Source organism: Eutrigla gurnardus (assembly GCF_963514095.1).
Source record: "Eutrigla gurnardus genome assembly, chromosome: 10".
NCBI lineage: Eukaryota > Metazoa > Chordata > Actinopteri > Perciformes > Triglidae > Eutrigla > Eutrigla gurnardus.
In genome coordinates, this window is record NC_139924.1 from 5,197,499 (window position 1) to 5,211,382 (window position 13,884).

At 46.0% G+C, this 13,884-nt stretch overlaps 1 protein-coding gene across 1 annotated transcript; it reads right to left on the reverse strand.

Moving 5' to 3' along the window:
* Positions 1–1,813: 1,813 nt before the first annotated feature.
* On the reverse strand, positions 1,814–11,021 carry bmp16 (bone morphogenetic protein 16). Its single transcript, XM_084020094.1, has 3 exons — positions 10,518–11,021; positions 5,131–5,507; positions 1,814–4,343 (listed from the first exon to the last, which is right to left on the reverse strand). The coding sequence occupies exons 2-3, from the start codon at positions 5,498–5,500 to the stop codon at positions 3,268–3,270; spliced, it is 1,446 nt and encodes a 481-aa protein (XP_083876220.1). The 5' UTR covers positions 5,501–5,507; positions 10,518–11,021; the 3' UTR covers positions 1,814–3,267.
* Positions 11,022–13,884: the final 2,863 nt, after the last annotated feature.

Genomic DNA, 13,884 nt, shown 5'->3' on the forward strand with positions numbered 1-13,884 from the left:
TTGCCGCATACCCCTCTGACACATGGAGTAGTTGAGCCCCAATCCCAACCCCAACCCTAACCCCAACCCCAACCCCTAACCCAAACCCAAACCCCAACCCTAACCCCAACCCCAACCCCTAACCCAAACCCAAACCCCAACCCTAACCATAACCCTAAAAATAACCCCAACCCTAAACCTAATTCCCTGACTCTTATTGCCTGGTTCCTATCTGGTCAAACAAATCGGCAACCGTTACCAATATTGGATTCACAGGATGTTTGTATCACTATGATGATCACTCACTTCATCATGAGAGACAAATGGACGGTTTAGCACCTGCTTCCAATCCAGACCCTGGGAGAAGAATGAGTCGATGAGTCGGGTTGAAAGGCTTAAAAGCATAAACTGTCAGGATGGGCAAAGTGATTGAGAAATAGGCCGAGATAAAGCCGAGGTTGAAGAAGCTGGGGTTTGCAAGGGAGATAGATGAGTCAGGAAAGGTGGAATAAGGATGGGATTGAAGGTGAAAGAGTGAGTAGCGGGTCATGGAGGGAAAAGGCCGGAGGTTATCAGCCAACCACTAAGTGAACCATGATGTGTTACTGCCCATGATCCGAAGCACGCTGGCACGAACCCAAAGTGTTATCAGCCGGAGCTCCGTCGACAAACCATCTGTGAACATGATATCATATGACACTTCTATGTGTCTTTATCTGCCTCTACACTTTCTTTCCTTTGCTCTGTTTTTCTCTTCACACACACACACACACACACACACACACACACACACACACACACACACACACACACACACACACCTACCAGTGTGCTCCTGACAAGTGTTGAGAGGTGAAATATGCAGGGGAAGGAAGTTTAGAGCGTTCCAGCTGTGTGCAGCCAGCTACTTTTCATGCTGAAATGGCCGTCCAGATGTGTGACAGAATATATACAAAACAGAGTTTCAAATCTGGTAAACAAAGACTGTGCAGGTGGACATCCACCGAATGAATATGAAAGAACCACATTATAAGATTAGAATAACCAGCATTTTATAACCTTCATTTATGGCAGGAAATGGGGAAGTAGTTATGTCTCTGGGCAGTAGATGGAGGGGATACCAGTTACCTGCTTGTTGGGAGTTAATGTGTTACCCGCTGCAATTCTTTCTGCTCTATAACTCACTAAAACCAAACGGCACACTTCCACCTCACAGGTTGTGGGCTTCAATCAGCTGTGAGCTGCAGCGAGCTGGCCCATCGGGTGGCGGCTGAATGTGAAGGTCAAAGACGCCGAGCCGAGTTGGTCTGAACCCGTATTGAGGACTGACCTGCAGCCAAGTGTGGAAACCTTTTGCTCTTCCCTCTCATTCCCTTCATATACATGTTCTTACTTCCTGTCTTTCCACCTCCGTGTCTGATAACTGGGATCAGAAACATGTGCACACTGTTCACTGTCAAGTCATACAAGGTTCACTGGTTTAAGAAGCAATGATGTTCGGTGGAGATAAGACATTTCTCCTTACTTTTAAACCTCACAGCTGTTTCAATGTTAGAATTTAAAGCTGTAGTATCACACACACACACACACACACACACACACACACACACACACACACACACACACACACACACACACGCACACGCACACACACACACACACACACACATGCACACACAAATCTGTTTAAATTTCTCGGTGGGATTTCTGGCTTCCTTTTTATTCCAGACCAATAATTCTCTAGATCTCTTTGTGCACTCAGGCCCCAGAATGGGGAGAACAACGTACAAAAAGAGGGAATGGTAAATGCAAAAGAAAAGTCACGTCACAGTCGTGCTGTTTGCTTTGTTTATTAGAGGTATATTGTCAAACATTTTACAAGCTGTTGCTTAAATGTTTCCACTTAGAGAGAAAAAAGCAACACTGAAAAACAATTACTAAGCTCAGCAGAGAACACTGTTAAAGCCCCTGTTTGAAAGGCACTAAATTCCCAGTTTTAATGTCGGCCCTCCTTTTTTTCTTGACACATGCAGACACAACTAGCGAAGACACCTGCTGTTACACACTTCAGTAGCTACAATACACAGAGCTTTCCATTGACTTGTTAGTTGAGCTTTTAAAGGCAACAATACGTATGTCTGCTATCGAGTGTAGGACACCGAAATGTGTGCAATGATAAGGTGGGAAGTTGAAGAAACACAGACTGTTGATTCAATACACTGAACATTTGTACGGATGTGAAGCTACCATAACATATGGACGGCAGGCTTTCAGTTTGCTGTATGCTCTGTTGAGTGCAGGTATCTTAAATATTTTCAAGATTAAATACACCATATTGCTGCTACTTAAATACATAATGTGTCTTTTAAGTTAGGATCGCATTCAGTGGAATAATGTATAATCACAAGACAACCATCACTTGGATTTTCTTCACGTCTGCAAAAAGAAATGTACAAAAAAATATCTTCTTTAAATAATAGTGATAGTAGTACATTCAAACAATAGCATAATAATTCCTCAGCATTATTGTTGTGGTTTTAAATAGCTTGTGATGTAGGGGTGCTTGTGAGGGGATGGTCTGTCATCATATATTAACGTTCATAAAAACAGATGCACCCTACTTCTTCGTTCAAATACTGCAGAAACAACACTGTCAGGCTACGCTTGGAGGCCGTGCTAGTGCCGTCGTCGTATTGCTAATGCTGTTTGATCATCAGATCATCAGGAAGTCCGTCAGGAAGTTACACGATTCTGCTCCATAAAGATTTGATTCTGAATGTTTACCACGTCAGCTGATAAACATGAGCCTTTCAGACAGTCGTATGAGATGAGCGGCAAACACTGGATATAGAATCGACGCCGTCTGATGTCAAAGCGCTGGCTTCTCGTGAGAGGACGAGAAGCCTGTCGGTTGATGGTGTAAACAGCTGCATCATCGCTAAATGGGGGAAAAGGGAAAAGTAATTCCTGGCAGTGATCTGTGTTGACCATTTTTTTGCTTCTGCTGCCTTATAATCATTTATCCTGTTGGGTGGCAGATTACTCACTCTTTTTCTTTCTCTCTATTTCTGTCTGACCCTTTTTCTTGCTCCTGATAATGAAGATTTAGCTGCTATATTCGTTCCCTTATCTTCCTCCTCTCCACTCATCCTATTCTGTCATGTCTGTTTGCAGTTAGCTGGCTGCTCTTTTTCCCACCATCTGCCTTTTCATGCTTCTGTCTCTCTCCTATTCCCTCGATGTTCCTCCATCCACGTCTGGCTTCCTCCTGTTGAGTCCTCCGGCCCACTACCGGCAGCCGCAGCCCTCCACCACCATGTCCTGGTAATTCTTCAGCACCACTCGGTCTTGAGGGTCCAGGTAGAGCAGGGCGATGGGGCTGAGGGAGGTGGGCACACAGCAGGCCCGGGGCACAGCTCCATTCACAGAGTTTACCAGAGTTTGCACCATGGCGTGGCTAGAGGAGTTCATGTGGTCGGCCAGGGGGAAGCGACACTCTCCAAGGCAGAAGAAGGCATCGTAGCCGCTGGGAGCAATGATCCACTTGTGCCAGCCCACATCGTTGAAATCTACATATAGAGGATGACGGCGGCATCTGTTACGGGAAAGGCGTTTCAGTTTCGCAGCACGACCGCCATTTCTTTTCACCCTTCCACGTTCGCTCCAACTGACCCCTCCTTTATCGCCTCCCCAGCCCGGCACTCTATACCCCGTTTTTTTGGCCCTCCCCGAGGCTTGGTCCCTATTGCGGCCCTTGCTGCTGCCCCTGGCTCTCTCTTTTGTCCCTTTTCTCCCTCTCTTCCTCTGACCTCCATTGGGGCTCCTCCTGCCATGTTTGACTAAGGGTTCTCCACGGCCATCATGACTGTACGTCACCAAGAGGGGTCTTTCCTGGGCCCAGCTGTACTCGTCCTGACCCACGGACCTGCACACCCTCAGGTGTCCCTGTTTGTGTTTCTCTGCCTCCTTCTCGCCTGCAGCAGAGGAGAGGCTCTGGTCAGGGAGCGACACGGTGCTGTTCTCAGGTCTGACCTCCAGGAGGAAACCCAGTCTGCCAGTCCCAGCAAGGGCCTTATGGAGGAGCTCTGCACTTAAGCTGAAAGCCTCCCAGAAACCACTTGCTTTATGATTGTGGAGGCCAGTGGTGAGTAACCTTGTCTCCAGCAGGGTGGGCTCAAGGTCCTCATGGTGCTCAGTGAGGTATAGGTTTAGTCTGTGGGCCCCAGGAGCCAGGGAGGCTCTGTCACTGCGGAGGAGCCGGAGCTCAGCAGAGATCACCCTCTCATCCTGAGGGATGGAGGAAACATTGAAGGCGATGTGCACCCTCTTACGGTTCTCTGCTATGGGACTGTCTCCAAGGGGCTCTAAGAGAGAGAGGAAGAGACAAGGGGGTATGGGGGTTTAGATTGTAAAGATCACACTCAAAAAAACTAAAATCAGAGGTTGGCTACATTAGTCAGATTTGTCATTTGCGGATCTTTCTTGAATGATCTCAGAAACGGCAAAATTGCCAACAAATACATGCAGTTACCAGGGAAGAAAGGGAAAGCTCACAATGCCGCTTTAAGTTACAACATTTACCCTTTAATAGAGGGCATAGTGAACTGAACTACTACAAGCATTCATTTGTACTTTTGTGGTTTGTAAATTATATTTATTGTATCTGAATCAAGGCTGGATTATCAACAATAAATTGATAACAGAATTGTCAACCTTTCCTACACCAGCATAAAGTATAAAATTCATAACATAGCAGCATATATATATTCCCAAATTAAAAGGGGAGAAATGTTTGCCCTGGTGTGCCTTTACAGGTAAATCCAGCCATGATCAAAACTACAGTGCAGAGTCCAGAACAGACTTCCCCTCAGTGAAGCGAAGTATGCTCCCACACAATGAAGGATTGTAAACAACTGATCTTATCTAAGAGTGCACAGATGGATCTGACTTAGTGTTGCTGAGTCACAAAAACACCTGCCATGGTCATAAATAGAATCTTTATACTTTATCTGTGGTTAATAAAATAATTCAACAGGACGCACGGACAACTTCCCTTAAACTAAAGTCCAAAGGCCAATTACAATTGAAATATTTGAATTGCGTTGCAATAAAGGCTGACACGATGACGTCATGGTGTACCAGTGAGCTTACCGTTGTGGTGAAAGCTGCGTACGGTGTTAGCCTGCTGGATGTGTTGGCTGGGGAAGCTAAACAAAGGGTCCTCCACTAGATGGTACTGCTGCTGGTGGAAGCGGTAAAGATCCAGAAGGTACCCGGGGACCGGCACCCCAGGTCGAGGGTCGGGCTGCGCCTGCAGGCCTAGCCGACTCAAGAGGAGGTTCTGGATGGTCTGAGCCAGACTGGGCTCCAGGAGAAGGGAACCAGCTGGTGGGGATGACAAGGAGGAAGGTAGAGGTGACATCCTGCCATGGTCGATCTTGCTGGTGTCTCCACCCTGGCGACCAGACGAGGCTTGAGGTAGCAGCAGGACCATGAGGAGCAGGCGGTTAGCAGGGAACATGGTGGACCTGGAGGGGGACAGGGAGGCGGGGGTAGATTATGGGAGGACAGGTGTGGTGGAGAAAGAAGAGAGGAAGTGATGAATAAAAGACAAAAGAGAATCCAAACATCAACACGTGAAGGTGAATTTGTTATTGTGTTATAGTTCTATATGAAATTTGCAAAAGAGATAACTCCTCTGAGATACTCCAGACTCTGTATATCATGTTTATGTCTTCTCCTTCCTGGACACACTAGTTTCTCATTAGTCTTCAGCCTCCATGTGGCATATGTTCAAGAAATTTACTGTCCGCATATCCGTATGAAGTTGGTTGCTTGTTACTTCTGGCTGTAGAAACAGTGCCACTTTGTTTTCTCTCTGTTAATTTATAGCGAGCTTCTTACCGCCAAGGCCCATATATCTCCTAAGCAGAGTAATTAAACAGTCTCTATCTGTGATTTAATCGTGCTGTGTGTTTGTGCATGAAAGACATCACAGTGCTGTGAATGAAAGACATCTCTCATTAATCAAAGGCTGTGGTCTCAAGTGGCCTTGTAGATATTTCCTTCTCCCCCCATTTTCGGGGAGTTGTGTCGAGTGAAAAAGACGTTTTTCATTTAAAGCTCGGGTAGGCAGTATATTATATTATTATACATTGTTGATGTCACTGTTTTAAGATTTTAAATAATCTAGCCCATAATGGGAGACTTTGGCCAATCACGGGTCATTTCAGATAGAGGGCGTTCCTGTTGGCTGAAAGCCTGATTCTACGGTGGAAATGTTGCTATTCCAACATTGGCAATAACTGCCTACACGTCAATGCAACCAAAGTTTGCAAGGAGTAGTACTCGTGCAGGTTACTGTATGAAGCATGGGCTTGTCTGGTGGGATGGGCTTGGGCCCTTTTTTACCTTTTCTGTAAAACTGCCTACCCTGAGGTACCACTTGAATTACAATATGCTGAAAGGTTATCATGGATATTATAACGCCAAAAATATACTGCCTACCCGAACTTTAAAGGCCTAATTAAATATCCCCTTAAATTACAGGTAAAGTGACAAAACCTCAGAAAACATAGAATTCATGATATACAAGAGGCTGAACACTCAACAAGTTCTCAAGAATTACATGTGAGCACTCATTGTTCATTGCCCTTTGACTTCTGCAGGAAGGTCATTGTTCTAAGATATACAGTATATAAATATATACTGTAGAACTTGGGTGTGCAATGCAATGTCTTGTTTCACACCATGAACAATGAAAATGAAAACTAAGGAGACACAAAAAATGAACAATCTAGTATCACTAGTGTTTTATGCAGGAAAAAGAACAGTTTACAGAATACATGATGATAATGACCTGTTACTGAAAAATGCTGCCTGCAATACAATACCATGCTGCTCAACCAATCAGTGTGTTTTTATGAAGATATGCTTTACGTTTGTGGTTTGCACATTTTGGTGCTTTGAATCTAAACATCCTCTTCCAAAGAAATAGTTGCACTGATGCAGAACCGTCTTTTAAACCTTCCCTGACCGTAGTGTTGAGTTATTCACCTCCTGTCACAATGATGATTGCTCCTTTTCTCCACATTCACACCATCACCTGCTTCATTCACTCTATGTTTGAATAACTGAAGCAGAATTCTGATAAAAATCCCAAAACTTGAAACTAAACTTGACTGTTTTAAGAAAGTAAAGACTCCTTCAGCTGACTCAATGCAACTGAGCAGCTTATCTCTCCTCCCCTGTCTATCCTCAGTGCGGGAACATGACCACAGACATGGTCATGCAATTACCATGACGACCCGGCTAACACCCTGCACCTCTGTAGTGCAGCTGTTAATAATAACTGAGCCAATAATTAGAAACCAGCACGTTAACGGCCCTCTTGACCTGAAGAGGTCAAGGTGGGGAGTAAGAGGATCAAAGCGAGACGAGACAAATCTAAACTTAAATGCAAGATAATAAAGGTAGACGGGAAAGGAATCATCCACTGGTCGCTCTGGTCGACTGGAAAAGGAACTTGCACTTGTCTGTCACTTACTCAAAGAAAAAACTCTTAGTTTGTTATCTCTTTCCTTGTCCGAGCTCTCACATATCTCTCTCCTTATCTCATCTCTCTACGGGACTGAGAATTGATTAAGCCCTCCACAGCGAGATAACAGGGCTGTTTATGGCTGAGAGAACACATAATGACACTGTAACGACTGCTAATCTTACCACACTGTCCGAAAAGGGGTTAAAAGGAGGTCACAGGTGAAGGTGTGTGTATGCTTTTATGCATTGTGTGTTGTTCGTGTGCTGCGCGGTTCAAAGGGCAGGTCTGGGAAAATAAGCCACCTCCTAAGCGTGGGATTGTTGCTGGCTATCCATTAAACTCTCGCGGCCCCACCCAGGGCTGTTTCACCTGAGGCAACGCAGCAGAGGACAATTACAGATTAGACACTCTGCTGGACAGCCTCTCCCATATTCTGTAGGGGCTTGTAAAGCAGATTAAGGACAACAGCACCATCTCTCTCCTGTACTTTCCTCACCTACAAAAGCACCCAGGTGACTGTGAGGTTCAAAGGTTCGCTCATCACACAACATGGGTGCGTCACAGCGAGGCGAGAAACACGGGCCGTAGGAGAGCGGAGAGTAGCTCGCCCTACATCACTTTGACATACAGCCTCTCTGTTGTCCATGAATGTCTGTGTTATGACACATTCAAACCGTGCAAAGAGGCTGCAGGCCTAACTTCACATCTTTATGTGTTATGTGCATCCTGATCCTCCTCATTCTAGTTGCCTGGGAAAAACAAACATTTTTATGATTACACCCCCCTCCTAGTCCCTGCTTTCACATCTGACTGCACTTTTTATTCTTGTACCTCTCGAGCAAACATGGAACGTGGAATAATCAAATGTACTTAAGGGAGGAGTGAATGAGCAGCGTTTGTGCATCTACTCCCCGTGTGTGCATGCAGCTCAGCCTATTAGACATATTAGATGTGACCTGACCTCCCAAGCAGACAGTGGCGTGACCCTGGCGTGCGGCGGACGAGCGCCGTCGCCGGCCTGCCCCGTGTCTTTCTGAACTCGCTGATTAAAACCTCTGACCTCCGCCGTCCGTTTCTAACTCCTGTTTTTGTGGCGCTTCTATCTCACTGCCTCTCTTTTTTATCTGTTTATTTCAAACCCTGCTCCCTTTCCCCTTCCTCCTTCCTCTTTGCATTCCTTGAACTTTGTCCTTTTGCTTTGTGGTCTACGCAGTCATACAATATGTAACCGCTTTTCTCTTTTCTGTTTCCCCCCTTCCTCTCCCTTGTTTCATCCATCAATTTCCCCTCCCTGCCATATTTCTCTTGTTGTTTCTTGTTAACAGAATCTGTTTTTGTGCTTCCCTGCATCACCTTCCCATTCCCTATCTCCCTCTCTCCCTCTCTCCCTTTCCTCCTCCCCCATTAATGTTGCTCTTTTTTCCTAGACCTAAAATGAATGGTGTTTTTGCGGAAGAGTGCGGCGGACTGTTGCCGGGCCAGAGGGCCGGAGTGTCACCGCAGCCAGCTGATTTATCCACCGCCGCTGTCTTCATGTTACGCCTGGTCCCTCAACTTTCCCTTCCTGTTGTTCTTCCCGTGTTTCTTTTCCCAAATTCCTCCTCTCATTCTCCCTGATCCCCCCCTCCCTCCCCTTCGAGCTCTCATTTTTCTATGCTGCCGTCTCATTCTTTAAGAACACGATACGTGCAGCGTATAGATATGCCACAAGGTTCACTTTCTCTCTTACTCAAACACTTGGAAACATGTCACGTCCTCATGGGCCCAAACGTGATGTACAGTATACGGCACACATGCACACCTGAGAACACTTCTGAGGAAACATCTGCATTCACTGCCGCTCTTTTTCCACTTGCAACTGTGCCATATAAAGTGAGCATGCACGCCACAGTCTGCGTAATTTACTGGGGAGTTATGACTGCACAAGACTCCTCACGCTTAACTAGGCATTAATGCATGACTTTGAGCTGGGGAGTTAATATATAATGGGGGCGGGTGAAACATGTCCAAAACAGTTGTGGAGTTGTGGTTTCTGCTCTCTGAGGTGTAACAGATGAAATCATTAGAACAATATTCCAGGTAGGCTGCTGTGTGGTTTTATTGGACTCTATTAGAACGGCTCTCTAATTCATGCCAGCTGGAGCGATTAGCTGGCTAATGACCCAGACGTCAAACACACACGAGCAGACACACACATGCTAAGAACAGTACAGGGCAGGAACACATGCTAACTGCCAGGCAGAGGAACACGTACGCAGGAACACAGGCCAAGATGTAGAACTGTGGAGGGTTGTAAATATACATTATAGATTTAGGCTCTCTCTCACACACACACACACACACACACACACACACACACACACACACACACACACACACACACACACACACACACACACACACACACACACACACACACAGGTTGCCATGTACTAACACCTTTCATCCTAAGGCTCCTTTTTCTTCCTCAGTATCTCCCCTTTAGTCCCGGCCCGGGATGCTCGGAGGTCTCAGTGTCACAAGTGCATTGTGGTTAAAAGGAGGCCCCCGTCGAGGCACAACACTGCACAAGCATCAGTGGAAACACTGACATATCTAACCCGTGGCTGCTGAAAGCTCAGAGACTGCCCTCATCGTGTGTCTGACAGCTAAGCCGATGTGAAATACAGAACAAAAACACACCTCTGCTTTTCACATTAAAGCTCCTGAGCGTTAAGACTGAAGGCCAATTCATACTGTGTGTATGTTGCAGCGCTGGTGAGTTACGTGATGCTCTTTGAACTCATAATGGGCGCATTATTCTTGGACAAGTTGCTCACCGGATTTTGATTGAGCAACACTGTGCCAGCGGTGTATGCATGTGTGTGTGTGTGTGTGTGTTGTTCCCCAGAGTGACTAATGGTTTCAGCAGCACAGTTCCTGTGGCCTGTGGCTTGACAGACAGACAGATGTGTATGTGTGTGTGTGTGTGTGTGTGTGAAAGGGATGTAGTACTCACGTCCAGGTGTTGTGGGATGTATGCAGAGTCCATGGTTTATCCTTGAGCTCCAGTGTTACGATCCCTCGGCTCTCGCTCCCGCTCCTTTGGACAGAAGTGGACAAAGTGGTCTATTTATCTCTTTGTACCTGTCTCAAGGTAACCAGTGTCTTTCTCTTCTATGTCTCCTATGTAAATGGGCTGCAGGTAACGCTGCTCTCTCCATGTTTTTCTCCCCCTCTCTGCTCCCTGGCTCAGCTCCTCATCCTGTTGTCAGTGTCAGATAAGCAAACTCTTAAAAACATCCACCGGCTTCCCCCTTGCCTGCCTGCCTGCCTGACCTCTGCAAGTGGGCAACTCCCTTTCCCTGTTGCCTGCACTGGTTGTCTAAAACACACTGGTGTCGCCGCTGTGCATATAAGCTGCAGGAGCAAAAATGAGTTGTGTCTGTCTGTACTGTATCAGCGGCAACAACTCCGTCTAGTTCCTACACCTCCTTACTACGTCTCTCTCCGTCCCTCTCCACTCTGTTCCTCCCTTTTGTATCTCCTCCCCTTTTCCTCTCTCTCTCTTTCTCGCTCACCCGCCGCAACCCCCCCCCCCCCCCCCCAACCCCCCCCCCCCCCCCCACACACACACACACACACACACACACACACACACACACACACACACACACACACTTCTTTTTACTTTTGTCTACACTATACTAAGTGCCCAGCTGGTAAACTCAGTGTAACTCTAATTGACTTGCCTGGCCACTGAGATCCTCCCAAATTGTGATGTCACTAAGACCGGCCCCAGTTCATTTACTGTACTGCTCTCTCTCTCTCTCCCTCCCATTCACACACACACACACACACACACACACACACACACACACACACACACACACACACACACACACACACACACACACTCACAAGCAAACAAGCGTGACAAACAATCATAGGCATTCTCACACATAAAATTGTGCAAAAACCAAATCAAACACACTCAAACAGACAAAGATGTACTCAAACACACATGCACACACACTTCCACAAGCACGGACACACATGCACACACACTTCCACAAGCACGGACACACATGCACACACACTTCCACAAGCACGGAAACACATGCACCCACACTTCCACACACACGGACACACACACGGACACACATGCACACACACGGACACGGACACACATGCACACACACTTCCACACACACTTCCACACACACGGACACGGACACACATGCACACACACTTCCACACACACGGACACACATGCACACACACGGGCACACACACGGGCACACATACGGACACACATGCACACACACTTCCACACACACGGACACACATGCACACACACAGGCACACACACGGGCACACACACGGACACACATGCACACACACTTCACACACACGGACACACATGCATACGACCTGTTTCCAGATAACCCCGAGGTCAGCACACAGAAGCAGACTGATTGTTTTCAATAAATTCCTCCTTCAACAAACTCACCTGCTGCTTTTCATTGGCACCATTTTACGTTTTTCGGCCAACACGGGGCCCCATGGCACTGAATGAGAGCACGCAGAGTCAGTTACAAGAGAAATGTATGAATGGATGACTCATAACAGCTGCCATGAAGTCACCTCAGTTGAGTTTTGTGATTGGATGGAAGCAAACGTTGAGGTAAAAAAAAAAAAAAAAAAAAAGAAGCTGTACTTCTCCACTATGGGTTGAAGCAAGGTGCATCTGTCCTTCCAGCACGGAGCGGGTGGCGGGGTGAATTTGTATTCATGGGGTGGGCCCATGAGAAAACGTCTCTTTAGGATGCATCGTCTCACATATTAGATCTCATCTGGAGAATCACTTGCCCACGTCCCTCCTGCTCCTCCTTTCTGTCCCCTCCACTTGCTCTTCCTGTACACACACACACACACACACACACACACACACACACGCACACACACACACACACACGCGCACACAAATAATCCACAGAACTCATTCATCCCCGAGGCTGAGTAATTGTCCCACAGCAGAGCAGCTTTACACACAAATAGACAGACAGACACACACACACACACACACACACACACATGAACACACACACACACACACACACACACACACACTCTACTCTTGTGACACACACTTTTAGAACCCGATTATCAGATTCAGTATGCTTTTGTAAATCATTTGTTGAAATGTGAGGAAATAATTCAATTGTCCATTTCCACATTTTCTCACATCCTCATGATACAACCAGCAGGATCCAAACTGAACTGAGTTTTTCTCACAGTAACATCAGTGATTCGTCTGGCTGGGAGGTGTAGTGAGCGCTGAGTGTGACCTTCAGCTGAGGTTGTCAGAAAACCTCCATGGCCAGTCCTCCAGTAAAGAAGTGAACTCCAATCTATCCCACCATCAACTTTGCCAAGAAGAATTTATAGCTTTAAAAACCACAGAGTGTATTTCCTAAAATGTTACTTGAACTATTACTGTTAGAAAGCTGCAACCCCTTTACTGCTAAATGTACTTACTACTGTTGAGTGACCTCGGGATGATGCAACTACTGTTGAACTCAAAGTAGGTTATTTCATAAACAGCCTGTCTATCATTACTGATGAATAACCTCAGGAACGATATGTTTGACCCTCTGGCCATCCACACATGCTGAACTCAAAACATTTCTTTTCTTAAAAGAAACTCTGATATGAGAGAGTCAGAAACATGCTTGAGGTAGTATTTTTTTGTAGGCTATCATTTCACACCATTGAAGCATAATATGATTCTTGAACGCACCACCAGGTAAGGTTAATTACGCTCCTTGTTTGAAACTGCTTTACAATGACAACTTCAAGTTGCTTTGAAGCTGCATGAGTTGAAACCAACCTCTAAAATAAAATGGCGTTTATAACATAACAGCAAACATCAGAAGTTTATTTTAAGTTTTTAAGATATGAAATATGTCAGGTAAATTAAGGGGGAAACATATGAAAGATTAAGAATTCATTCAGAATATTTCCTGGGTTTGAATGTATACTTTGTCTATAAAATGATGTTTCCAACCTTAAAGCTATACTTAAAGGGGCCAAAAAAGGAGTAAAACATGAAACATTCCATGATATGGGCCATTAAAGCATTTATTAATAACGGTGGATAAGTCTTCATGGTTCAGGCATCATAGCTGAGCCACAGCTCTGGCTTCTCCAAATGAGCAGTAATTCCAGCCTCCAGGTTTCCCATCCTCTGGAAAAGCCGTCGGCCGCCTGTCCCGCTGACTTCCGACGGGGGTGGAGAGACTTTTAAAGTAATACCTCACCGCCCTCTTAACAAGCCATCCATCCGTCCTGCATCCCGGTGTTCCCACCTCCATACTGCTCCA

Coding starts and splice junctions, on each gene's coding strand:
- bmp16 (XM_084020094.1), bottom strand. CDS start 5,500: ATGTTCCCTGCTAACCGCCTGCTCCTCATGGTCCTGCTGCTACCTCAA. Junction 4,344..5,130: donor ACGCAGCTTTCACCACAACG/GTAAGCTCACTG, acceptor TCTCTCTCTTAG/AGCCCCTTGGAGACAGTCCC.